General features: G+C 35.6%; 1 protein-coding gene across 5 annotated transcripts in view; it reads right to left on the bottom strand.

Annotated features, from left to right (window-relative positions):
• ADGRG6 (adhesion G protein-coupled receptor G6) overlaps nt 1–26,282 on the bottom strand; it is a 135,337-nt gene that overhangs the window by 50,667 nt on the left and 58,388 nt on the right. For 3 of the 5 annotated variants that reach the window (XM_045865643.3, XM_045865645.3, XM_064598171.1), the window contains exons 3-7: nt 20,494–20,835; nt 17,632–18,255; nt 9,117–9,185; nt 6,778–6,858; nt 986–1,071 (exon numbers count right to left, since the gene is read on the bottom strand). In XM_045865643.3, coding sequence (XP_045721599.1) covers nt 986–1,071; nt 6,778–6,858; nt 9,117–9,185; nt 17,632–18,255; nt 20,494–20,835 — 1,202 coding nt within the window. The remainder of the gene's footprint in view (nt 1–985; nt 1,072–6,777; nt 6,859–9,116; nt 9,186–17,631; nt 18,256–20,493; nt 20,836–26,282) is intronic. The other 2 variants (XM_045865644.3, XM_045865646.3) reach the window with 1 other exon arrangement.

Raw genomic sequence — 26,282 nt, 5'->3', positions numbered from 1 at the left:
AACTTTTCATTAATAGAATACTGATTAAATAAATTAGTATACCCTAAATCTCTATCAACAGAAGACTTGCTAAATTAATGACCAGCCAGCCACATAATGGAATACTATGCACTGTTTTGAAAAAAAAAAGAAAAGGAAGGTCTGTGCACACTTTTGATGTAAATCTGGCAATAACAAAAATAAACACAATGTAGAATGGTATGCAAAATATGTTTTTAGTGTAAAAAGGAGGAAAAAGAAGTATCTATAGTCTTATTTTCTTTTATATACACAAAGAAATTCAGGGGCAAAAAAACAAACAAGAAAAATTAACAATGATTTCTAAGCAGATGGGTTGGTCTCCAGGGAGATGAGCTACAGAGATGGGTAGAATATTTTCATGGCATATTTTGTTATGCTTTTTGTTGTATGAATCAAACATTCAAACAATTAAATAAAAATATATAATCTATTTTTAAAGTTCTGCTGAAATTGTAGGGATATAATAGTAAATAAAGATACCTATGAAAATATATTTCTATTTGTGTGGTACTTTTCTTCTTTTTTTTTTTTTTTAAGATTTTATTTATTTATCTGAGAGAGAGAATGGGAGACAGAGACCATGAGAGGGGGGAGGGCCAGAGGGAGAAGCAGACTCCCCGCTGAGCAGGGAGCCCGACATGGGACTCGATCCCAGGACTCCAGGATCATGACCTGAGCCGAAGGCAGTCGCTTAACCAACTGAGCCACCCAGGCGCCCCGGTACTTTTCTTCTTTAGACAATAATAATCTATTAGGCTTGTCCCTGATTCAAATGCACCTCCCTTTCTAGGCATCAGCATACACCTCACTTCTATGTCTATTCAGAGTATATTATATATATAAGGAACAGTGTCTATGTTTCCATGTGATCTGTGGATTCAGTTAACCAGACAGTAGAGTCCTCTCCAGATTTCCAGAGATTAAAGGATTCAAAACAAAGAAGAAATTGTACAAGTTCACTTACCCATTCTGCTACCTTGCTCTGTACTTTAACCTCAGGGTGACGAAGGATATTTTGAATCACTATGGAAATTCTATAGACAATTCCATCTGTCCATTGGAAATAGGATTTAGTCCGTTAATTATATTTTACAGTCATATAATTCTCAATTTAAATTTACAATCACACAATTTCACACAATTTAAAAGAAATGCCTTTTTTGGGAGATACAGGTTTCTAGTTACGGAATTAATAAGTCACAATAATAAAAGATACAGTACAGAGAATATAGTCAATGGCATTGTAATAACATTTGTATGACAGACAGTAGCCATACTCATGCTGACCACAGCAGAACATACAGACTTGTTGAATCACTATGTTGTACACCATAATATCGTGTGTCAGCTAGACTTCAATTAAAAAAAAAAACACCTAAAAAAATAAAACACCTTCTATACAGGTACAGAAAATTTGAGATATCTTGACTTTATGTTCATTGACCTTTGTAACTTCTTAGAAAGAGGTCTCAGTTTATTCTTATAAATAATTCACTGGTTCTCAATTATCACCTACGTATTTCCTTAATTCTATAGATTTTAGATACGGAATTCCAAAATTTTTTCATGACTTCTTCATGTACAGTTTGATCTCTTATAACAAGAAACTATCATTTTTTTTGTATGTTAGAAAGAATGACAGAGTATAAGGTATGCAAACTTGAGTGGGATGATGGACAGAAGTTAACCTGAAAAAGAATAGGCATACACATACTTGGTGCCCTCAGCCCCTTATTCTTCCTTTTCTCTTTCCCTTCCCCAATATAGCATTTACTTCTACTGAGTCATTTACCAGATTTTTCATAAATTCATTTATTCCATAAATACAGTCACTTGTATCAAAGTAAAGGGGGAAAAGAAAGAATATTTGCAGACAGAATTTTAACTGGACTAAGTTGCTTTAAAAAGAAAATCTTATGAGAAAAGAAGGTTTTGCTTTTTTCTTTTTGGGACAATCTTTAAAGTAGCCTGATTATATATATATATAGTAAATGCAAATTGAAGTCACCAGCCAGGGTTTGCTAAATCTTTCTAGATGTGTGTTACAGGGTACCTTACTATAAGCAGCTAATAAAAAAATATCATTTAAAAATATCATAGGCTATACAGAGAAAAACAATTGAATCTCCATTATAGTCAGTCATCTTTCTTCATGCTTATATTTTGGTATATCTTAAGTTAAGTATGCACAGAAAACGTAGAAATATACAATTAAAACAATGTTGGGGAATAGATTTAATAAAAAAAAAGTTGGAAGTCAGTAGAAAAAATATAAAACTCTGCCTCTGGAAACCCCCATATCTACCAAAATGCAAATTCCAGTCCCACTACTAAAGGAATGCTTTTCCAGTATGGGATCAGAATCTCATGCTAAAAATTTTGCCACCCCCAGGTGTAACAATATAAATATATGAAATTGGTACAAGTCTGAGGACAAGTGGTTTAACTTATGCAGACTAGGTTATTTAGCGTCTAAAGCTTTTCAGGTATTTTAATGATATTGATTTTATGTTCCTCTAAAGATATTCTGAATTTAAGATATTTAGAGGAATATATTCAAAACAAATGCTATTAATTCAGATTTTTAAAAACGCTTTCACACTGTATTATATCATCATATCAAATCATGGACATTCTGAATGACTGAGGAGAAATTCAAATTGCAGAGGTCCAAGAGTCATTCCAGGATCCTAAGGCTATCCTGTGTATGCTCCCTAGTGTCAGCAGAGTAGCTGAAAAGCTACCACTAGATGGAGACCTAAAGCATATGTTTAAGAGTAGTGTTCTTTCCCTCTCAGGAAAATAATGCAAAATACTAAAATTCATTATTTTTTATCACTGACATTTCTGAAATGTTTTAGAAACATTTAAGATAGTCTTCTTTAAATTTTAAATATTTCCCGCCTCATTTTTTTTCAATCTGCTGTTATTTATACATGAGAAAGACATCCAATATCAGAGACAGCCTAATTCAATCTATAAATACAGCACTCTCCCTAGAGTTATATTGCTTATAGCAAATAAAATATGTGAACACAGAGAACAACATAACATCTTATGTTAGATTCTCTTGTGCTATAGATCATTTTCAAGCAGTCTCCCTGCAGAAGCCTTAGAATGAGGTATTTATACACTCAGTGGAGTCTACTTGTTATATTATTTTAAAAATTTCTGAATAATGTAGCCAACAAGTAAACATGAGATATGTCCAGGAGTGAACTGTCAAAGCAAGATAAAATGTCCTCCAAAGAATTGGTAGGAGGGGTTTTGGATTGCAGCAAAATAATTGGCTTAAGCGCTGTTGTTGCAGGAAATGCACAATTAAGACATCCTGATTCAGGCTTTCCCACGTCATCCTAGCAGTCAAGGGGTCTTCTATGGATGTAACAACTCCCACAGTGTCTCAATAGAAAAGCTAATCACACATTTTCATATATTCCATTCCTAATAATGACATCCAAGCCAGAATTCATGACAGATCTTTCTTGAGGTGGGGTGGGGCGAGGGGAGTGGGAGTGGGGTGGGGAGAAGCATTTATGGGTATACCCATTTTTCAATAGAGGACTCTTTCAGTCGAGCAGAACCTCAAAGTAGAAATCATTGCTTGCTCTTACAGATATGGTATCAAAAGGGTATATTCCCGTCAATAGGTCTTTCTCCAATTAATCATTTTTTTGGTCCTTCTTAACACTCTTTTTAGGGTTTCTTGGGAGACATAGAAATGACACTACGTATTTATTCTATATTTAAGGGTGTGAAATACAGGTTTGAAAAGGTAGATTTTAAAATACTTTTTTGAAAAGAGAGATGTGAAAATATAAACCCAGTGTTATTTTAGAGTCAAAATCATTTCTTTGAACTGGTGATGAGGCAATTATAACCTGACAGTCACATTTATAATATGACTGGAGTTCTGCTCATACTACACACATGATTTTAGATGCCTGGCATATATAGCTAGATTGATTGTCCAATCTATACACATATCCAGAGAATATTTTTTTTATTTGAGTAACTAAATGTACATTAAGAATCTAGAAGCAGTGACACAGTTAATACCTGTAAGCTAGGTTTTTAGAACAATAATAAGGACTAACAGAGTTAGTTCCTTACTTGGGTTACTCGGGTTGACCCCCCAAGATTTAATATTCAGTAGCAACAGAGTGATGCTTCAGGCACAGAAGAGATGATTTGATATGTGAATAATAATTGGCCCAAGAGCTCTCCTTAAGAATGTAATGTAAAAGGCAAAAAGTTATTTGTGGGAATACCTAGATTATCCATTACATACAGAAATATCTGTTTATGAAAAGTAACTTAAAGATACTATTTTCCTAGGATACATTCTGAGGTATCAGATAAAAGTCCTATTGAAGATAACAAAAAGAACTTTACACAGAGAAACAGAAACACTTCATAAAGTCTAGGAAAACAAATTTCATTGATACACTGAAGAAATGTGTCTGACCATCAAACAGTCTCAACCCCCACCCCTCCCCACACCAGCCAATTACCACTGATAGATCCAGCAAAACTCTTTGATAAGCCAGAATTTAAAGGACTGGATAAGTTAGATGACAAATTTGATAGTTGTGCCTATCTTTCTTACAGTGAATAAAATAGGATTCTCTAATATATCAGATCATAAGCCTGAAAACGTTTACTGTGTCAGTTTCCCAAGGAACACGAAAAGTGTATCTAGAATTGCTGACACTATGCAAATGATGTAGATAGTCTACGACATGACATTAAATCCCATTTATTCACAAGGTGAATAAGTAATTCTCTTTCCAATTATTTCTAATTTGACTACATCAAAAAAAATATTAATTAGATTATAGTCTGTCTCTAACACTTTGTTACTCTCCCTTTTTAAAAAGATAATGAAGGCTTCAGGCATAGGGATATGAGAAAGCAATAGCATATAGGGAGAATTCAATAACATTGTTTTCATTACATTTATTCTCGCTTTTCATTTCTATTTTACAACAAACAGTACTGATTTTATAATAGTGATATCAATTTTCCCATATAAATGCAAATGTTTAAGTAAAAATGTGAGTCAGTTTAGGGAAAAAACCCATCAAATCAATAGTGTAGGTGGTTCAAGGATGTGGTAAAAATTGTTCTGATGGTACATGGATTTGAATACACAATTTTGAGAATATTTCTACCACAGGGATGATGTTTGAATATTCTTAAACGCTAGCATTACATTTTTATCAAGAATCATCTAAATTGCATTTTTTCCTTTAATGTAGTCAAGTCAAACCATTTTAACTGATTCTAACATTTGCTTGCTTTGTTGAAACTCCAATGAAGGTTATGACGCAGAGAGAGATGGCTGAACAAGGCTCTCTTCAAGAATGTCAGAAATGACATGATTGAGTGAATCCAGCTCCACTCCACCAAGTCAAGGACTCTGAAGCATCATATAAACGTTCTTGGGCAGTAGAGGATGTGCCAGTCCTGGAGGGAGAATGCCACAGAGGCTCTTTGTATGCTCATACAAAGCGAAATACTTAGTCAGAATTATAATATTCCCATCTCCTGGCTGGAGTCCATGTGAAATATGCACTGGGAACATCAACCGCGGCTGCTTTTCTGGGGGTTGCTGGAATGTTTGCCCCATCATAAATCTCCTTGGTGTAACTACCAGAATAACCATAAACACTTCCCTGAATCGATGTCTTTATAACCCTAGTGAAATTTATATCTATGTTTCATGTAAAATATTCCATACTTCCAATTTAAATGTCCTCACAGAGGAAGTTGGTGTAACCCCCGAAGCCAAAGAAAAAATGAACTCTGTGGGTTTCTTTTCTCTGGGTTTTGGTCCCTGGTGATATGTTACAGATGTTTTGGCCTCACAAGTTAAATGACTGGGGTTGAGAAAATTCCTTTGTTTCTAATAGGTCATATTTGAGAATATTACTGTATGCGAGGCAATGGTGTGGTCACCTGATTGGAATTTCTCTTTTCTAGAAGAGACTTAAATCATTTACTCTGAATTACCAAAAGGCTATGTAGTCCATATAGGTGGCAGACTAAATAATAATTCATGTTACCTGGCATTTTCCCTGCTCATCTCTGTATCTCATATAACTGCCCTAGTTACAAATTACAAATAATATAAATAGAGAAGTATATATGGAAAAAAAGGCAAGGAGTATTGGCACTTAAATTGAAATTCTGTCAGCTGAAAATTGACTTAGTTGATATGTAATCACATTCTAACCATTATTCTTCAACAAATAAAAACAGAAAGCAAAGTATTACCATATAAATTGATGCAAATGTCATGAACACTTAAACATAAATAAAGTTGGCTTCAGTGAAAAATTACATTAGTAGCATAATTTAGTTTTTTTGAAATTATAAAATTCTTTAAGAAACTAGTTTCCTGAAGAGAATAATCTGACAAAATATCATGAATATTTTTTCAGATATCTAGTATAAAGCAAATTAATCCCTTTAATTAAATGCTTTTCTCTTAAAGCTTCCTTTGAAAGCAGTTTTTGCTAAAAGTGTACCAGAGTCGTACTGGAAATGTACTCATACCGCCAGTCATTAGAATAAGGAACTCAAGGGAGTCAAGTGATATTTATTTATCTTACTAATCTTTGCAAATGTCCAGAGGTACTGATTGAGTCCAATAACAGAAATTTTGTTTGAACATTAGATAGTCCCACTCTTAGAATACAATTTTTTATCACATCAGACATACTATGAATATAAAAGGTAATGATTTCTTACCATTCCATTGTTTATCGATTCTATTAGTAACAGGCATGTTAGTGGTGACAGTGGGTGGTGTACTAGGAGAGTCTACAGTAGCTGGTAATAAAGATGAGAAAGATGTAATTTTGCAAGGAGCCCATGGCAGTTAATATGGATGAGCAATCTACAATTAATGCATGAAAATATACAGAAGAGGAACAGAAACCATTTCTTGCTACTAATTACAACAGACTCTAGGGTTACAATGCATAAAATGAAGCAGTGCTTCCCTATGGCACATTAAGAATCACTTCCTATGGCCTTTGCTGTCACATTGTCCAAGAGTTTGGAACCGGCACTGAGGAACAAGAGGAGAAACATTTAGATTCTAGACCCAGGTCTGCCTGTCTGCCCGTAACAGGCTGATGACCACAGAGTGAATTACTAAATCTTTCTAAAATTCAATTTCCTAAGTTGGTAAAAAGAAACGGCTAGAGAAGGCAGTCTGTATTGCATCTATCCATTAGAAAAATTATCTCAACTAATTAGTCTTCCGCTGAGGCTGGAGAAGTAAAGTCTCAGAGGAAAATGTATTTCTCCTTGAGAAGATAAATGTAAAGAAAAACAAGAGAGAATGAAATGTATAGACTATATAGAATATAAATGTGTAGAATCATTTACAGATCCCAGTAACTCTACTGAATGTTGATGGATAAAATGGATTTCGTAAAGACAAGCCTTACAGGGGAGACATTTTCAAGACATTATGTTATAGCTATGCTTCTTATACTATTAAAACTTTCAAAGATTAAACCCTATGTAATGCTTTAATATCTTTTTAAGGGATTCTAGAAGAGCTGTATAGGTAGTAAAATAATGATACATACTATTTCCCTTTAGCTTATCTTAGGAGTATGTTTGTATTAGATGGACATTCATGTGTACAACGACCATTTGTTATATATCTCAATTTTAAAAATATTACCTAAATTTAAAACATGTGTGTGATTGTGCATTAAGTGATTAAGTAATTATGATTATGATTACCTTCTGAAAGTGAAATTCTTTGATTCAAAATATGCATCCTTAACTAAAATAATTTTCCATTCCAAAGTAATATATAATTCTTAAAAATGGGGATTCTTTTTGAAGTTTTTATTTTTTAAAATTATGAACAATCAATTACATTTTTCTTAGTGCAAAATACATCAATGAATTTAAAAATGCTTTTTGGCCATTTAGGACATGGGTGGGGAGTGGGATGCTGGGCATCTGGTCTTTGACCCAAGGAATGAATACTATAGGTATCTCAGATTAAAAGAAAAAAACAATTTAAAAAACCCTTCAGATCTTGAACTAAGCAAAATTAAAGTTTCTTTCTATTTCATTTAACTGTTTTAAGACTACAGTGAGTTTGTGGAAATTATGTAATGACTTTATTTTCATAGATCATTCATCAGTAATAACAACAAGAAATACTGTCTCAGAAAAGAAGCAAACATAATACTGTATTACATCCCTTCTCCCTAACTACTCCCCCACTGGAACCACAGAAGAGAGCTTAGGTTTCCATCTACTTAGAAGCACTTCTAACCCTGTCACTTTCAGGATATGATCCTCTTAATAAGAGATCCAGCTTTTTCAAAAGGCATTGTCATGATTCTTAATGTGGTACATAGAACACATTACTTCATAAAGAAATATTTAATAGAATAAATGGATGAAAATGGGTCATAAGTAATTAGGAGGAGCAATGATAAAATTAAAGCAAAATACTTATTATTTTAAAACTTTAATTATGTATTATTAGTATGCAGCTATTTAGTACATAATATAAAATTGGAATACTTGCCATAGTATAATCATTGTGCATTATAACAATATAATTACATTAAGATTAGTTTAATATAACTAATTTTATCTTAATATTTAAGTTATATTATACACCATGAATTGCCTTATGGTCTTGTCTCAAGCTTAACCGAATATTTAACTTAATTTCCCCCTTGTTTTTTTACACATGAATACTTTTTCAAAATATTGCATGACTATATTTATATGGGAACTTTATAATACTCTTGAGAATAAAAAGAGGGAAAACATGAAATAAATCCTTGTTTAATAGCATATAATCATTCACATTTAAAAACCCAGTGCTTTATGGAAATATGGTCATCCAGTGTGTGAATGCATTCTTTCTCCACAGTGTATGTACTGTGCACCCACACAACTAAAACACATCCAGAAATTCTTCTGTTTTGCTGGTTTCTGGCTTCTCAAGTGAAAATTAAGATAATAATCAAAATAATTACAACCACAATATCCAAAATAGCAAGTAGGAAACAGACTCCAAGAGGACGATGTTGGCTCCCTACCTTGGCAGAGGGTCCCCAGATCGGCACAGTTGGCTAGTTCTGCTGCTGGGAGTGGGATCAGGTAGGAACCTTGATCAACACAGAGGGATTATACAAGTTTGATTGATGATTTAATGACATTATCCCAAAAAACCCCCAAAAAACATGAATCTTATGGTTGGTATATTGGGAGCTGCCCTAGAAGAGTCCATCGATAATACTCCAACATCAAGAAAGTCTCTTAAGGTCTTTGTGTCTTCATTTCCACAAGTGTAAAATCAAATTATTGAAATTTCCCTCAGAATCTTTAACTCAATTTATTGGCTATCCACACATGGAAGGAAAAGAGGTGCTACTGCCCAGTAGAGTTTGTGTAAAAAGTCCAGGGCCTTTTCACAGAATAAATTATAAAGCTCTGGTAGAAATTCATATAAATAAAGTAATAAAAACATCAAAGGTAAGTTTCAAAAGTGAACTTAGATATTATTAGTATTCATAAAATGCATATTTGGGGTTCACAGGCACCAGCCTATGTGATTTGCAATTCCAGAAATATGTTTCTGTGACTTCAAGTTGGTCTCTGTGTCTTTTTACTTCAAGCTTTTTTTTTTTTACTGACTCATCCTCAGCAAGAAACAAGATTAGAGCTGGCTTTCTAGTAGGAGTGGATTTTCTCTGTTACACTAAATCTCCCTGACAGTTAACAGATTTTTACCAACAGGTTGAGACTGGGGATGATGGGCTAACCTTATCACAAAGCACCTGCACTATGCATAAAGACAGAATACATTCAAATATTTATATATGAATACACGTACACGAACACATATATTCAATTTTAAAAGGACATTTCTATGACAGTGATTCCTTTCTCTTTTTTTTTTTTAAAGATTTTATTTATTTATATGAAAGAGAGAATGACATAGAGAGCATGAGAGGGGGGAGGGTCAGAGAGAGAGGCAGACTCCCCGCTGAGCAGGGAGCCCGACGTGGGACTCGATCCTGGGACTCCAGGATCATGACCTGAGCCGAAGGCAGTCGCTTAACCAACTGAGCCACCCAGGCGCCCCAGTGATTCCTTTCTAATATTTAAACATTTTCCAAACTGTCCTGTGGGAATAGTGCATGAAGGCAGAGCAGGTATGTGATCTAACAAAAGATGTCTAACTAGGTAATTGACGTGCATAAGCAGAAAGCCTCCCAACAGTTTAACAGCACCTCATGAATCATGATTTCTTCATTCTCAACTGCCCCAGGCACCTAGCCCAAGGAAGGAATGTTACTTCAGAAAAACCCAACTCTACAGGCAGGTCTGTGAAGTTAACTGGCAAGAAGCCCTCATCATAGACATTTACATGTTCAGTCAATAAGATGTAATCACTGTTTAGTGTGTGAGGCACACAGGCTAGAATAATGCTCTAAGATAATGTCACTGCTCTCAGAGAGGCATGAATGGGAGATAGAGTCACAGTTCTCTGAATGCTGTAAGTACTCACTGGCTTAAAGGAGGGCATAACTAGCAGCTTAGTGAGAATGGGGCACAGGGAATCCATTACAAAGAAGGATATCTGTGAGTAATATCAAGACAAGAGACTAGAGATGGATACTCCTAGCAAACAGAATTACTGAAATACATACCAAGATGACAGTGCATTGTGACCTGGGTGACCTGGCATTACTGGGGTAGAGTACAGGAATGATCAGATATGTAGGTAATGGATACTAGTGGAAGGCCTTATAGAATGTTGGCACCATGAATGGTGGGACTCTGTCTTCCAGTGCCATATCCCACATGCATAGTAGGTGGGTACTCAATCTTTACCGAATAAATTTCTTGATGCATCATGAAGACTGATAACATTTTGAAATCTTTCTTAAAGGAAACGGAAAATAAGAAAGGTTTAGTGAGAAAATTAAGATTTAAATTTGAAACCATTTTTGAGGCTCCATGGCCAACTGAAAGGGAATATACGATAAGAATATGTAATAGTATTAATTCAGGCTTGATATCATGAGTACAATGAGGAGGGCAAGAGAGAGATGGATACAAGATGTCCAAAGATAGGATATATAATATTTAGTAACTAATTGGAGAAGGAAGAAAGAAAGAAAGGGAAGACTAGGGGATATTTTTCTGGTTTCCAGCTTGAGAAACTGGTACATAATGATGTCGTAACAGGAAAGAGGAAATACTAAAAGAACAGCAAACTTAGATGGGGTGGGTTGAATGAGTCCAGTAATGGGAACTGAGGGGCCTGTGTGACATCTGGATACATGGGCAGGTATACAGGGTTTTGTAAGAGGTCTAGCCAAGAAACAACGCCACAGAATCTGTAGATGTGTCTGGGATCACTCAAGCTAGAATGGAGATTTGATGGAACCAGAGATATTCCTATATTTAAGTATCATACTATTTTTTTTAAAGAGCTCTAAATCTGAGAAGTAAAAATAGTTCTTATAGAAGGTGGTTTTATAGAATTCAAGTGAAGAAAGTTTCACAGAAGGCGTGGCCATGTCAAGTATACTAGAAAGGTCAAGAATGGTCAAAACCAAGAAGACCGTTAACTTTGCATTGGAATTTTGGTGGTAACTGTACAGGAATTAGTTTCAGTAGCGTGGGAATGATGAATTCATGACCACCATTTGAGAAATGAATGCAAAAAGAGGAAGCCTGGCTATGAAAGAAAGCAGAGATAGGGAGGGTGAGTTTGAAAGACTGAAAACTTAGACAAGTGCACTATGGAAAAAGGGCATCTGAGTAGGCAGAAGTTGAGCCTTGCCTTGTCAGGACCGAGGTAGAATTTTACTGTCAATGTTTTCTGTCCACTATTCTTTCTCATAACACTAAATTTAAGCCCCATTTTTTTTTTTTTTTATTTTGCAGAACCTTACTTCTCTGTAAGGTACCTATATTTTAGTGAGGAACTTCTGAAAACTAAAAAGGCTTCAAAACTCAAAATGAGGAAACATCAGCCACTGCAACATGAGAGGGTGAGAGACCCTTGGATGGAGTTCCTGTGCTTCTCAAATCACACACAATGTTTGCTGTCAACGGTTCCTCAGACCTCTTCTGCCACTGATAGAATATCTCTGTTAGACAAAGAGAGATAAGGAGATGCTGTGGGAAAGAAGTTTCTAGACTCACTACACTTCCAGTGCAGTATATTAAGGGGCTTAGAGGTAGAAATGAGGAAAGAATCAGAAGAGTTATGATTTAGAGCAAGATATTTAACAAATTTTTTTTTAACATTTCCTCAGTTTCATTGTATGGTAACAAGTATAAATCCAATATGTGACATCCTTGTCACAGGAAATTGTAACACTTCTCAATATTTAAAGTATAAGTTGCTCCTTTTTTGGGTACTTACAGTTTAGCAAATTGATGCTGCTTTATAAATACTCAATAAACACTGTTTTATGATGATTTGATATAGCAATAGAAATTAAATCTGAAGACTACATGGTGTAAGTATGACACATGATTTTTAAAAAAATTTTTTAAGATTGTATTTGTTTGCTTGTTTATTAATTTACCTACTTATTCATTTATTTATTTTTGAGAGAGAGTCAGGGGAGGAGCAGAGGGAGAGGAACAAGCAGACTCTCCACGGAGTGTGGAGCCCAAAACGGGGGCTCGATCCCATGACCGTGAATTCAGGACCTGAGCTGAAACCAAGAGTCAGACAGTTAACTGACAGAGCCACCCAGGTGCCCCAAAAGCGACAAATTTAATTAGCAGGAAATTATATTGATAAATGAAAGCTTGTATTACAAATACACCAAATTACATAAACAAATACATAAAATATAAAGAGTGTACACAAACTTTTCATTTCCACCCAGTTCCATTTTCAGCATACCTGCATAAAAAAAAGTCATTTTCACAATTTTCCTATGTGGACATATTTATGAACCAGATTTTTAAAGAAGAAGAGACTATTTTCTTTCCTGGATCATGATATAATTATTATCAAGGAATTATATTCAGAATGTGACCTATGTGTGTTCACTGATGTTTGTGGATACAACAAAGGTTTTTAAAGGTATTTACTTAATATTAACTGCAAAATTTAGAGCCAAATTTCCTTGAAAAATGTAATCACCAAAAATGAACAGGTGATGAAAAGCTGCAAAGCTGTTAATCTTTTTTCTCTATCGGTTGTCCTTCCAAAATCTTGCCACTGAAAGAAGCCACTACTTACACAGGGTGGTAAAAAAGACTGATGTGTAGCCAAGAATTTGTCTTACATTCTACATAATGATAATCCAAGTAATAGCTAAATCCTCACAGCGAGTTGCAATAATGAGAAAAAAATAATTGCTTTCAATTCCCTCTTTGTAGTTATTAAATTGAATTTTATAATTTTTCATAAATATATTTAAAATAACATTTCTGGAAGCCATTTATGCTCATAAAGAGTTTGGGACATCTTCAAAAATAAAGTCCTTTGTAAAGTAATTTTATCTTGATTTTATTATTTAAAAAAATAATTCAGTTATCTACAAATGATACACTCACTAATTTTTTTAGGGATGAAAGGAAGGAGCCAAGAGTGAGTCACAATTTTATGGCTGGGAAGGACAGAACTATAACAACTGAAAATGAAAGGGAAGGAATCCAAGAGTTGATGAAGCCTTGGTAATTAAGCACAAAAATTTGGAAGTGAAAACAGAAGTCAGTACGAATCCAAAACTTTCTAGAAAAGAATAACCAAAAAGTTGTGTACTTATGAATTGCACCTTATCTCTACATCCACAAGTGGCTAATAAATGGAAGTGTTTAATAAATGCTTGTTAAATAAATGTAGTTTGTTTGAACTTAGACCATTCATTGGGTTATACTGTACCACTCCTCAGGAAAGAGCATCATCAGGAAAATAAATAAAACTGGTATAGAAGGCACTGTTTGTTCTTTGTGTAAATTGGTGGACATTAGCCAGTATCTAAACTTGAATCATAACACAGGCTAATACTGCAGTTATAATTAAAGAGTCCACTCACTAGGAAAACTGTCTCTCCGTGGAGGTCATAAAACTGAATATGCTTAATAAAATTGTGTAAATAAAATATGTTTAATAAAATAAAATTATAAAATAAAAATTCTAGGAAATAGAATGATGTTATAAAATGAAAAAGGATTACTGCTAAATAAAGTATTTCTTTCTGAAAAAGACGGACAAGATTAACTGTGTTAAAAAAAATAAACTGCTGAAAATTTTTTAATTAAGGTATTTTCCCCAACTAGGCTTAGAATAGTGTAGGAAAACAAAAGAGTCTAACTCTGAAATTGTTGAAACATTAATTAATAATATGTTGATTTTATTAAGGCTAGGATATTTACTATTGGGAACAAATGACAGAATGTTTTAATGTTAGATATAATCAGTTCTGTTTTACCATCTTATTTTCATACTATAATTTACTCAGCAAAAGACCTTTGGAAAATCTATTCATTCTTCCACCACAAGTTGAATCTGGAATTAAAGGTCATATTTACCAGACACTGTCAGTCCAATGGAATGTTAGGCATGAAATTCTATTTTCCCATTGGTTACTGTACTGATCATTAGTTTTTGGAAATTACTGTTACCATAAACAGCAAGCCAAAATGTTCCAGAAAAAAACGGAAGGTTAAAATGTTAATAGAGCAAACTATTTTTCATTTGTTGAAGTTCTGCTTAGCTAATAAGCTTAGATATCATCTCTCTTACAGGTATTTCCTGCCAGTTAATAAGTGACTTGTGTTCTTCAACTCCCAAGGCTGATGACTGAGCAGCAGGAAACTCCCTATCCAGGGATGACTCCTGAAACACAGCCCAGGATATCTGAATCCACAGAATGCGGTGTTTGGTGTCATCGTGGAATGTCAAGAAGACTGCTATAAAAATTAAAGGAATTCAAGCACACTGAGTCTGTAACTTGTGCTACTCTTTCAATGAAATCATTTTGAAAACGTACAGATGACCACATTACACAAGCATATGTTCAATGCGTCCCAGTAATCTTAAGTCTTGGGAAAGGAGTCTTAAGACAGTGTTAAAGAAAATGTGAGGACACCCAGATATAAATCCTGGGGAAGGGGGACAGGAGATGTGCATGTTAGTCCAACTGCCTTGCCACTTACTTTTTTTTTTATTTTTTTAATTTTCAGTTTCCTGCCCTTATATTAAGGGAAGGGACTGGCCTAGGTTGGGAAACAGAAATGCCTCCTAGAGCCAGAAGGCCATCTAAAGATGAAAGGAGCCTCATGATTTTTTGGACTAGTTTCAGGGATTGACAAATTCTCTCTGAAAGGGCCCAACAGTAAAAATGTTAGGCTGGTGGGCCATGTTACAGACTCCCACCATCACCAGCTCTGCCCCTCTAGCACAGAGGCAGCTACAGAAATACAGAGCCTCCTAGACACGGCTGTGTTGCAATAAAACTTTATTTACAAAAATAGGTAGCATGCCACAGGCCTTCCTAGTTTGCCAACTCCTGGTCTAGAGGATTTCCTAGAGAAGTTTAGGAATCAATCCATGTATATCCCTCACATTTTATCATACTAATGTATCCAAGAAGCAAAGCAGGAAAGAAACCCTATTACTTTTGTTTAAAACAAATGTAATATTTATGCCCTGGAAAGCTACTGTTTTCCCACAGATCACTCCTGGGCCTTCATACTTATCACCTGGGCAAGAATTAGCTCACCACTCTAGTATGTCTCATCTTCTAGTCCTGCTTATTCCAAAACACAGTCTAATTTATACTTGTAAGAGACACAGCTCTAAAACTGAATTTCCTGGGTTCACCTCCTGGCTCGGCCACTTATTGATTGACACTGGATACGTTACTTAATTTCTTTGTGCCTTAGATTTCATATCTGCAAAATGGGGTTAGTAATAAAACCCACATCATGGGATCTATGTTGTAGAAAAGAGTGAATATGTGTAAAGGGCTTAAAACAGTACCTAGAAAATATGTATTGAATATTCAAGTTAAGTATATAATTTAAGTGTTAGCAGTTATTAATATACCTACTCAAAATTCTTTTTTCGTTGTCATAGTCCTCAAATATTGCCCCGTAGAAAGGCAACCATTAAAGGTCTATATTATGACTTTTTAATGATGACCAAGGATGTGGTGAAAACAGGCCACTGGAGTAAAGATAACCACCATGGACATAGGAAGAATATCACTGCCCTCTCGCTGCTCACCATCCCACACCAAACACACACACTTGATCTTCTCAATTTCCTCACTGAGTGAAAGACTTCTCAGGGGTCCCTAACCACCCTCTGCAGCTAGCCAGACTGAGAGGATGCTGGGGAACACCATTAGCTCTTACAGAGTTCTGCAGCCTTCTTCTGGAACATGCTTGTGGTTTACCCTCTGTCCAACAACCCACAAGGAAGTACCTCTCAAACCGCATCACTTCATAGCCTCCCACCATTTGCAGGAGCACCGTGGACCACACGGAAGGGTGGGTGACTTACACTGAGAGGTAAGTGACAAAAGTTCCCCAGAGCAGAAGGGCACACACAGGTCAGGGAAATGGAGGAGGTGGTCTCAGGTCTTCAAAGGGGTCCTACTTTGTTCAAAGTATTGGAAATGAAGTTCTGATAAAATCCACTCCAAAGTCACATGAGAATTACTTTTTAACATCAGACCCCTCCTTTCCTCTTTTAATGAGAGTTATCTCTGTGACTAAAAAGTATATGTTATCAACACTTTAGATTTAGTCATACGACATTCAAAAGTGATAATTAACTTCTCCTTTTTGTATTTCAGTCAGTCCTATAATAAAATAAGGACTTCCATATGTACATAGAGAATGTCTGATAGAAGTCTATTTTTATATAATGTTGTTATATAGAATTATTTTCCTAAATATTTTGCATTTAGCTACTTCCGGTAATATCACATTTAATGTTTCTCAAAGAGCAACCATTGAAACAAACAACAAATGCTCATTTTCCGGCAGAGAAAAAAGTTCAAAGAAAAATTTGATAATTTCGGATTAACAAAGATTTTTCCATAAAATGGACAGCTTTGATATTTTGTCCTGGCTCAGTAAATACCATTCTTTTTCAGTGGTGGTTGTTTATTTAAATAACATAATGGAAATTTCATAATAATCAACTTTTTATTGTATCTTCTTTGTGATTAAAAATAATAACTTACTAATTTCTTTGGTTTCAGTCCCGGTGTTAACCATTCTATTTGCAGTATGACAGTTACAACTTCTGTTACCTCAATAATAAACTGTGTAACATTTTATGACATAGGGAAAACTTTAAAATGGTACAACCAAAAGCTTTGATTGAATAAAGGCCTATAATCAAATGTATACTATGCATGGCTGAGCATATAACATTTTAAAAATCAAAAAGTTCATTAATGACAACTACATATATATGTATATATGTATTTACACACATGCACACACATATTATGCATATACATAGAAACATGTACGTGTGTATGATTTCTTGTTGACCAACATTCATAGAATAATGCTTTATAAAAGGGGGGGGGGTAATATGCCCAGACTTACCACAGCTTAGGTTGCTTTCTGCTTTCAGAGCTAGGGTGGGGATATTCCAGAAGTCATTTTGCCAGTCGACCACATTCCCTTTCACATGACAGCTGAGGTTGGAGAGGACTTTGGAATTCATGGTAAAATTCCAAAGTCGAAAGTTATAAATGTCCCCTTTTAGGGAGGCAATCTCATTGTGACTGGAGCCTAACAACAACTTCCCATTTCCAGGAATAACTTTACTGATGGTAGAATCGCACGGAACGGCTTCATAGTTTTTTTTGAAATTTACACCAACAGAACCCAGAGAATTATTCCAAATGATGCAGAGCTGCTCAAAGCTTTCTGTAAAAATGTCTTCTTTATCCTTCACAGGTAACGCGCTGTTTAGGAAGCATTTTGAGCCAGAAATAGAAATAAAGTAGCCATTCTTGGCCTTTCCAAAGCTAAGTAACTGTGTGAAGGATGTATTTGAGTAGGAGAAAGCTATCCATTCGTGGTCTTCCTTGCCAATTTTAATTGCTTCAAAACAGAGAGTGAAAGCGCTGAGGTCTGGAATAGAGACACTTTTGGCAACAGATACCTGGTAACTATCTAGTGTCTGGGGTAAAATGACCTTCTGGTTCCTTAAGGACACAGCAACTAGGACAAAACATAATAACAGATAAAATATATTAACTTCAAATATGAACTAATGAGATGCAAACCATCTGATAATGCCCACCCCGCACCCCACCACTCTGGACTGACTGACTTTTGACATCACAACTCTTTCATGACTCTCTGTCACCAACCCATCACCTTGTACCAATAATACTAACAATATGTAACCCCACCCATATTAACTCTAATCATGATGGGATCTCACACCAAACCTTTTGAGTTATAGTCAACCAAGTTGATAAGTATCTTTTTTAAATCCCTGACCTGAGAGAAAAAAAACAAAAACAAAAAACAAAAAACAAAAAACCCAAAACCCAAATTAAGGAAACTACTTTTTCAGGAAAGCTCTGTTTATACATTAAGATTTTCAGAAATATGTTATTTTTCAAATAATTTTCTAAACATAACAGCTAATAGTTCTATTTTTCATTAACAATAGCCTTTTACTCTTCCTAAACACTCCTATGCTACACACTCCCTTTCAGATACCCCGTATCTTATTCATTTGCCCCATCACCAGGCCATTTCAGGAACAAAGGTAAAGATAATCCTATTAAGGAGAGGAAGTCTAATAAAAAAATAAAAATAAAAATGGGATTTTAAGCTATATTTCCTTTACGGTGGGGCATCTGAGCTCCTTCGCGAGGGAGAGCGAGGAGCAGAGGTAAAAGGGGCAGACAATGCAACTTCCTATCCCAGCTCTTCCACAAAATGCAGTGTGACCGTGGACATGTTACTTCACCACTCTCGATCTCAGTCTCCTCATCCATAAAATGAAGGACAATAACACCTACTGCACAGGTGGTCAATAGGAATTAAGTTAATACCTGGCAAGCACTAGAACAGTGCCTGCTATAACCAATATATAGCTAGCATTGATTACTAATGTTACTGATTACTAATACAGATTACTATTATTATCTGCATAATATATTCCAAATAAAATGCATTAGCCTAGTCTTTTTGTGACATATGTGAAATTATACAGTGGATTTCACCTCATGGTAATATAACAGACATCATGAAACATGTACTGATTGAGACAGAAGTAGCTCTCCTCAAAAATTCTGTTTAATGCTAGCTTCAAAGGAATGCTAGTTTGAATATTTTTTAATATACACCAAGAACAGGTCTATGGTAAAACCAGCATTTTAATATAAATATTCTAGTTAAAAATCCATGATGGAATTTAATAGAATCATGGATTTTAGTCTACTTTTTAAATATAAAGCACTTTAGAGGTCTATTTACCCAAAGGGATATTTATGTATATGAACCCAGTATTCTACATGTATTATTAAAAGGTCTGAAAGGAAATATGTCCATCAACATTTTATTAGTGGTTATGGCTGGGTTATAGATACATGGGCAATTGTGCTTTGCTTCTTTTTTATTTTCAAATTTCCTATAATATTTTACAATTTTACAAATTTTAAAACATTGTTTGAAAAATTAAAGCAGTTTTCCAATTAACCACACATACATCTAATGTCAATCACAAAAAACACAATATATAATAATGAGGGTCATTTTCATAATGGTGCCTTTCTCTTTTGTTTCTTTTTTCAGACATGACATCTACTTAAGAAGCTAGTCTTGAAGCTTGAGTTTTCCTTAAGGAAAGAGAGGTTTTAGAGAGACTGAGATTATTCAAAAGTTTTACTATGCCAGGATCTGGGAAATATGTTTGATGGAAATATTTTTTTTTTCCTTTCATTAGTCATTTTTAAGGGGCTTTCCTCAGGCTATGTTGTTTATTAGCTTTAGTTATAAATAGCTCTTTTTTATTTTAATTTATATGCTAATTTTTTATATTTGTCCCCCAGCATAGTTCCTTAAAAGTGCAACATCTTAAAAGCCTAAAATAAAATGATTTCTGAATAGGAATGTTTTAAATGTTCAGTGAAGAGCTGTCAGAATTGCAGCTTTTAATTATTAGCTGTGGAATATCTACAATATTTTCCAACCAGCCTTTAAATGTTCTGCATATAAACAATATAAACAAATTCAGCTCTACTGTAGCCAGATTTTGGATCTGGTAACTATATATTGCTAATGAGAATGTTCAGAGAATATTAACAGATTCTTGCCCTTAAATTCTAATCCTAATCATTCACATTCACATAAAAGCGCATAACTCTGTCTTCTGGTCCTGGTGTTTACTGTAGGACATGTTAAATGAAAGCAGAAGGTTGGCACTGCCTTTGGTTTACATACCTCTGATGTAGCTGGCATTGAAACCTTTCTTCTGGATGCTAAAGTCGCTTGAAAAGGACACATGCATCTCACTCGCACTTGAGTTAAATGATAGGCCTTTGGCAGTTGCGCCACAAAATTTAGTCTGGCTCTCTCCATTATCAAGGGATAATGAGTCATAAATGCAATTGGGAGCTTCTTCAATGTCGAAATCATTAAACGTTATCTGAATGATATAGCCGGTGGGGGCTCGCAGGGTCCACATGCAAGCCTGGCTGTTAGGGTAGTCGTTAGGGTAGCACGGAGAAGTAAATGTCCCAGAAGGGCTGGATAGGACAACCCTGCAGTTGGCGCATCCCCACACTGTTGGCCAGACAAGAGAGAGACAGAGAGAAGGGCGGGGATCAGAGACATACAATAAACCGAGAATACCACACACTGGGGAACAATCAAACAGTAAGCATTTTAAAATACCAAAATACAATCATGCAAAATAAAAGGAGAATGAAACCATCTAAAGGAGAAAAGGAAAAAGCAACAGAGGAACAAAAGGTAAAAGAAAAAGAGAAAATTTTAGAGCAATGATTCTTAAACTTGGGGGGTCATATACTCTAAGAATCTGAGGAAAGTTACTGTAACTCTCTGTCAAACACTTAAAAACCACTACACTCGGTACACTGTTTTAGGGAGTACATGAGGCCCCGGGAGGCAACAATGGGTTTCCCAAAGGTTCACTGGCCCAGGTTAAGAATCTCTACTCTAGAGAATAATTGCACTGGGGTAAGGCAGTTATAGAACCATAAAGGTAGACAGAAGTCAGTATTACAACCATGGATATAAAGGAAGATAAATATTTAGGAAATAAATGTTTAAAGAGAAATCTACTAACACAAAATAAATAAATAAGCAAATAAGTTATCTTCTGGCAGATTGTACTTTTTCCTAAAATTCAAATAAATAGCATCACCTTGCATGCGTGGAATATTTACAGTTTTGAAAATACTTTCACTTATTTCATTTGTTCATTACAGTTGTTAAGTCTATACTTATGTGATTATCTCATTCATTCATGCATGCAGTGAATATTTATTGGGTGCCTGTTACATGCCAGGCACTATTCTAAATAGTATGTATTAATCAGCAAGAAAGATAAAGTCTATGTCTGAATGATTCTTACATGTCAGTTCTGGGCCCAAAGATAAACAAATAATATAATGACAGATGGTAGTAGGAGGTAGGAAGAAAAGTAAAGCAATCTAGTCTTTCTCAATTATGAGTCATCTGGGGCCTGGTCACCAGCTGGGACAAGGAACCTAGGTCTACTGTCTTTCTGTCTGGTGGTGCTTTTGATTTAATATTCATGTTTCTTTTAAATATTTGTATAAATTTAGGCAGTGATTTCATTTATTCAACATTCTGGATAAATAAACCACCATAAAACTTACACATACACTTTAAAACAATAAAATACTTTAACCATGTTAATGGAAATCACCCTAATAAATTTGTGTTCCTCCCTCTTTTACTGGGTTGAGTAGAATAAATACACAATAACTTTCCTTGAACATGGAAGGTACTACCAATACTACTTCTTCTTCTATGATACAGTGATAATATGCAAGGACTTACCAGATATGTTACACTGCTCAGGTTAGGTTTTTCTTTTTCTTTCCCCTGTGGCCACCCTGTGTTACGTACCACATCCTTGACAACTCTGCTCCCCATCCATTCTTTCTAACTTGCCCTCCCTCTGCTCTTCCTCCCTATGTCTTTGATGTCTTATATGGGGCCAAAGATAGAGGAAAACAGATTATGATCACCAAGTGTTAGCCAAATGCCTTCTCTCATGCACCTCTGGAGTACCACGTTCTTCTCTGTAGCTTCAATCAGAGCAGTTGCGTTACTTCCACTTGTGATATTATTTGCTTATTGTCTGTTTTTCCCACTATTCTTTGAGCCCAACAAGAAGAGTATATACTGTTCTATTCACCATCTTACTCCTCAGGACCTCACTGCATCCCTGGTACATGGAAGACTTTCAATAAAATTTGTTAGATTTGTAAACAAATAAATGAATAGCTTAAGTCATGCCTCAATTAAAGAAGGACTAAATACAGTACATGAAACTAAGCCAAACAAAGTCTAAGTCAGAAAAAAGACAGTGCATGAGCTCTGGAATGTCCCTTTGGATGGGGGTTTGGGGCTCTTTCTTCCAATTATTTCACTCACAGCGTAAGATTGAGAACACTGGGCCTCTCTGACCCTTCAGCTTCCTGTTACCGTACCTTGGGCCCAAGAGAGAGAGGTAATCCTAGTAAATTAAAAATAATGTATGCAGTAAAAGGAACTGAAGAGCAAAAAAGTAAAAGAGAAAGGAAAATAAGGTACAATCTCTGTGTCATCTCAACATGCATGACGCACCATCATTTTTCCAAAATAAATGCCATCCCTTACATCCAAAACCTAAGTAACGTTCATGACTTCCTTTATCCTGATGTATATATTTTTTGCCAATGCTTCTCTAAGAGCTGAATGAAAAGTACAGGAATGTTCAACCTGACTGAGCACATGGACTCTGCAATCTTGAACAAGTTAATCTCTCTGTGCCTCAATTTCACTACCTTCATTTCACACTGGTGGCAATAGAAGACCCATCTCCCATGGTTATTGAGAGGATTAGATAGGTTAATATTGGAAAGTCCTGGGAGCCACACCATAGAAGTGCATCAAGCGTCCTGGGAGCACCATATACGTGTTGGCTATTATTAATCATTACGATAACACAAAACCCGTTCATCGATAACTTCAGAGATAAAAACAGCCCATCCCACTTTAATAGAATCTCTTTTTCCTTTCAGCACCCATTGGGATGAAAAAGTGAAAAATACCATAATATTCATTTAAAACCCACTTTAAGCATTCTATGATTCTCATCTAAAGTCACTAAGCAGAAGTTAGAGAGTGCTCCTAAATAGCAATGATCTTAGTTGGATGAAAAATCAATTACACTAGGCACAGTGTCATTATGTTCATCATATCTGTAATAACTTCACAGTAAAGGGCTTTCACATATATTATCTCATTTGACATCAAGAACAACCCTGGGAGTTAGTGCCACCTCCATCTTCAGATGAAACTAATAAGGCTAACAGATTATATAACTTGTTCAAAGTCACACATCTAATTGATAAGAGGACCAAGACTCAAACCAGCTGTTCTAAATGTAAGTCTAGTGTTTTTCTAGGGGAAAAGAAAAGTTTCCACAATATGGTGATCTGAATTTGCCCATTTAAAGCAATCAATTGTCACTGTTAATCGATTCCTATACAATGAGCTAGTTCACTGAGACCTTAATTCCTTCCCCCTAAAAGGCACAGCTACTTAAAAAGATAGCTACTGAAGTACCACTGAATGTGGTCTCGGTAAAACCAGAATTAACATATTTTCTAAGTTACTCAACTCAAAACATCCGGCTCAAATTATTTTCAAAGACCAATGTCGTAACATATTCACACCTATAAATTTATAAAAGCAAAGCTTTCTGGTAATCTAAACAAACCAAATTCCACCCTTGGCTCTTGCCTGTGCTTGCAAATGTTTAGCAATGACTGACTCATTCTTATTTCACAAAACTTTATTCTTCAAAGAAACTCAAATCCAAGACTAAAAACCTCACAGTCATGCCAAAGCCTATTTCGATTTATAAGCAACATTTAGACCCAGATTTAATAATCATGACCTTCTGTGTTTTTTGTCATTGTTGTTTTATCTCAGATATTCGGGTTCTCATCCCACCCTTTCTTCGAGTCCTTCCCTCTAAATCAAATAGTATGTTCTTTAAAATCTAAGGCTGGAGTATCAGGTTCCAAAAGATAAATCAAAAGAAATCTATTTTAGCTGCTTTCAACACAGATCTGTAGACGGAATAACTGTTTTTCCTCTACTGTGTTAAATGATGAGCAGAATGAATGCATTTAAATGAAATCTTGCTTTTTATTTGAATGCATCTCAAACTGCTAATGAACCTGTTGGAAAACCTTGCTGGTGAAAATCAGCTCAGAAAATTTTGCTTAAGTTGCCTGCTCAGGATGCATCTATTCAAAGTCATTGTTTGAATTATCTATGTGATATATTAAAATCTAATGAATACAGTTTATTAGTTGCTTAAAAAGGTCTAAAATATTTAGTAGCCTCGGTGGTTTCTGAAGATTTAGTGGAAAGGTCAGCAACTGAGAATTCCAGGATCTGTTCTAATGCCTCAATCATCACAAAGCCAGGAGCAGCCACACAGGATTTCTCCAGATCAAGTACAATGCTGCCAGTCATAACATCACCGAACTGTCAAATAGAAATAATACTTTAGATGCTTGCATGTATTAGTTGACTGATAATACATAGAACTACACATAATATATAGTCATCAAAGTAAGTGTTTAAATTTAAGTGATTTCAGGCCTCTGTGCATATTTTTTCAGGATGGCAAGGAATCTGAAGGCAGTCTGGCTGTGACATCTGCGTTTCTGTTAATGTGACAGACTTGGCAAGCATCCCCACCTTCCCTCGCCACTCCTCTTCAAGCTCTGCACTCAGAGATAACATTTCCACGGAGGGGAGGATCCCTCCTAAACCAGGGTTACAGTGGTCATTCCAATCTCCCGCTGGAATTTCCAGCAGCTGAGCAAGGATATCAATTTGCTCCCGAACTCCTCCTCAAACACTGGTTTCCCCAGGGTTAGCCAGAAAATGGTTTGATTTCCCACTGTAATGTTTCAGCCTCAAAACGTTCTTCGGAGGCACCATGAATATGAAGCCATCGCAGTGACTTGCATTATTAGTTTAAAAGGGTAGCGCTTTACTTGAATCCGTTCAATTAAGTTTGACATAGCTATAATATTAACAAGAAGTTGAAGGTTCCTCAATGAAGCACCATTAAACCGACAATTTTTTTGCATCTCCAAAGAGATTCAACATGTACCACACCTTCAGATACATTTCTGTCTTCTATAATATTGTTAATGTTTAAACTTCAAGTCTTGCCTTTCCATAACCACCAGAGCATAAAAACATTCCATATGTAACTGTGAGAGGTAATAGTTTCTGGTTCCAAACACATGAACAGCTGGAAATCCTTCCAGACTCAGTTTATTATGTAGCTATATTTCCCTTGCAAGGAGATTAAGCACACAAGCATGTGTGCATGCATATGCACGCACACCCACACACATTTTCATGGGAAACTGTTCCCTCTTAACCAGTGGTTGGATCCTTCTCCAGCTATTAAAAAAAAAAAAAAAATCTAAAGGCAATGCATAATTTTAAACACACTAAAGCTGCAGGGCCAATCACTTAACCTACCTTTTGGTTAATATATTCAAGCCTCTTATTCCCTTCCATATTCCAGCACGGCAACCCCCCCAACTCTGTATTAATCCAGCCAGGGACCTTTTGCTCTCTAATACGTAAGCTTCCAGACACTGTTGAAAAGAATCCACAACACTGTGCAGACTTATACTGAAGAGGCTTCCAATTTTATCTCACTCACTCTCTTCAACATTAGATGCCTCTGAACATTCCCTGATTCTTGAGTCTCTCCAACTCATAGCTCCTACCTTCTCCTGACTCTCCTCCTGCCTTCCCTCAGCCCTCTCTGAGCTTGCCCCTGCTCTAACTGCCCTCACAATCTTTGCTATTTCAAGTGTGATCCTCAGACCCACAGTTTCAGCATCACCTGGTGCTTGTTAGACATATGGAATCAACCAGACCTACTAAACAAAACCTGTATTTTAACAAGATTTTCTGTTGATTCATAA

This window comes from Mirounga angustirostris, unplaced genomic scaffold, assembly GCF_029215605.1.
Source record: "Mirounga angustirostris isolate CCGP_5_RB_7025 unplaced genomic scaffold, mMirAng1.0.hap1 SCAF_8, whole genome shotgun sequence".
Lineage (NCBI taxonomy): Eukaryota > Metazoa > Chordata > Mammalia > Carnivora > Phocidae > Mirounga > Mirounga angustirostris.
Note: the sequence above shows the minus strand (reverse complement) of the source record. Positions and strands in the feature narration are given on the sequence as shown.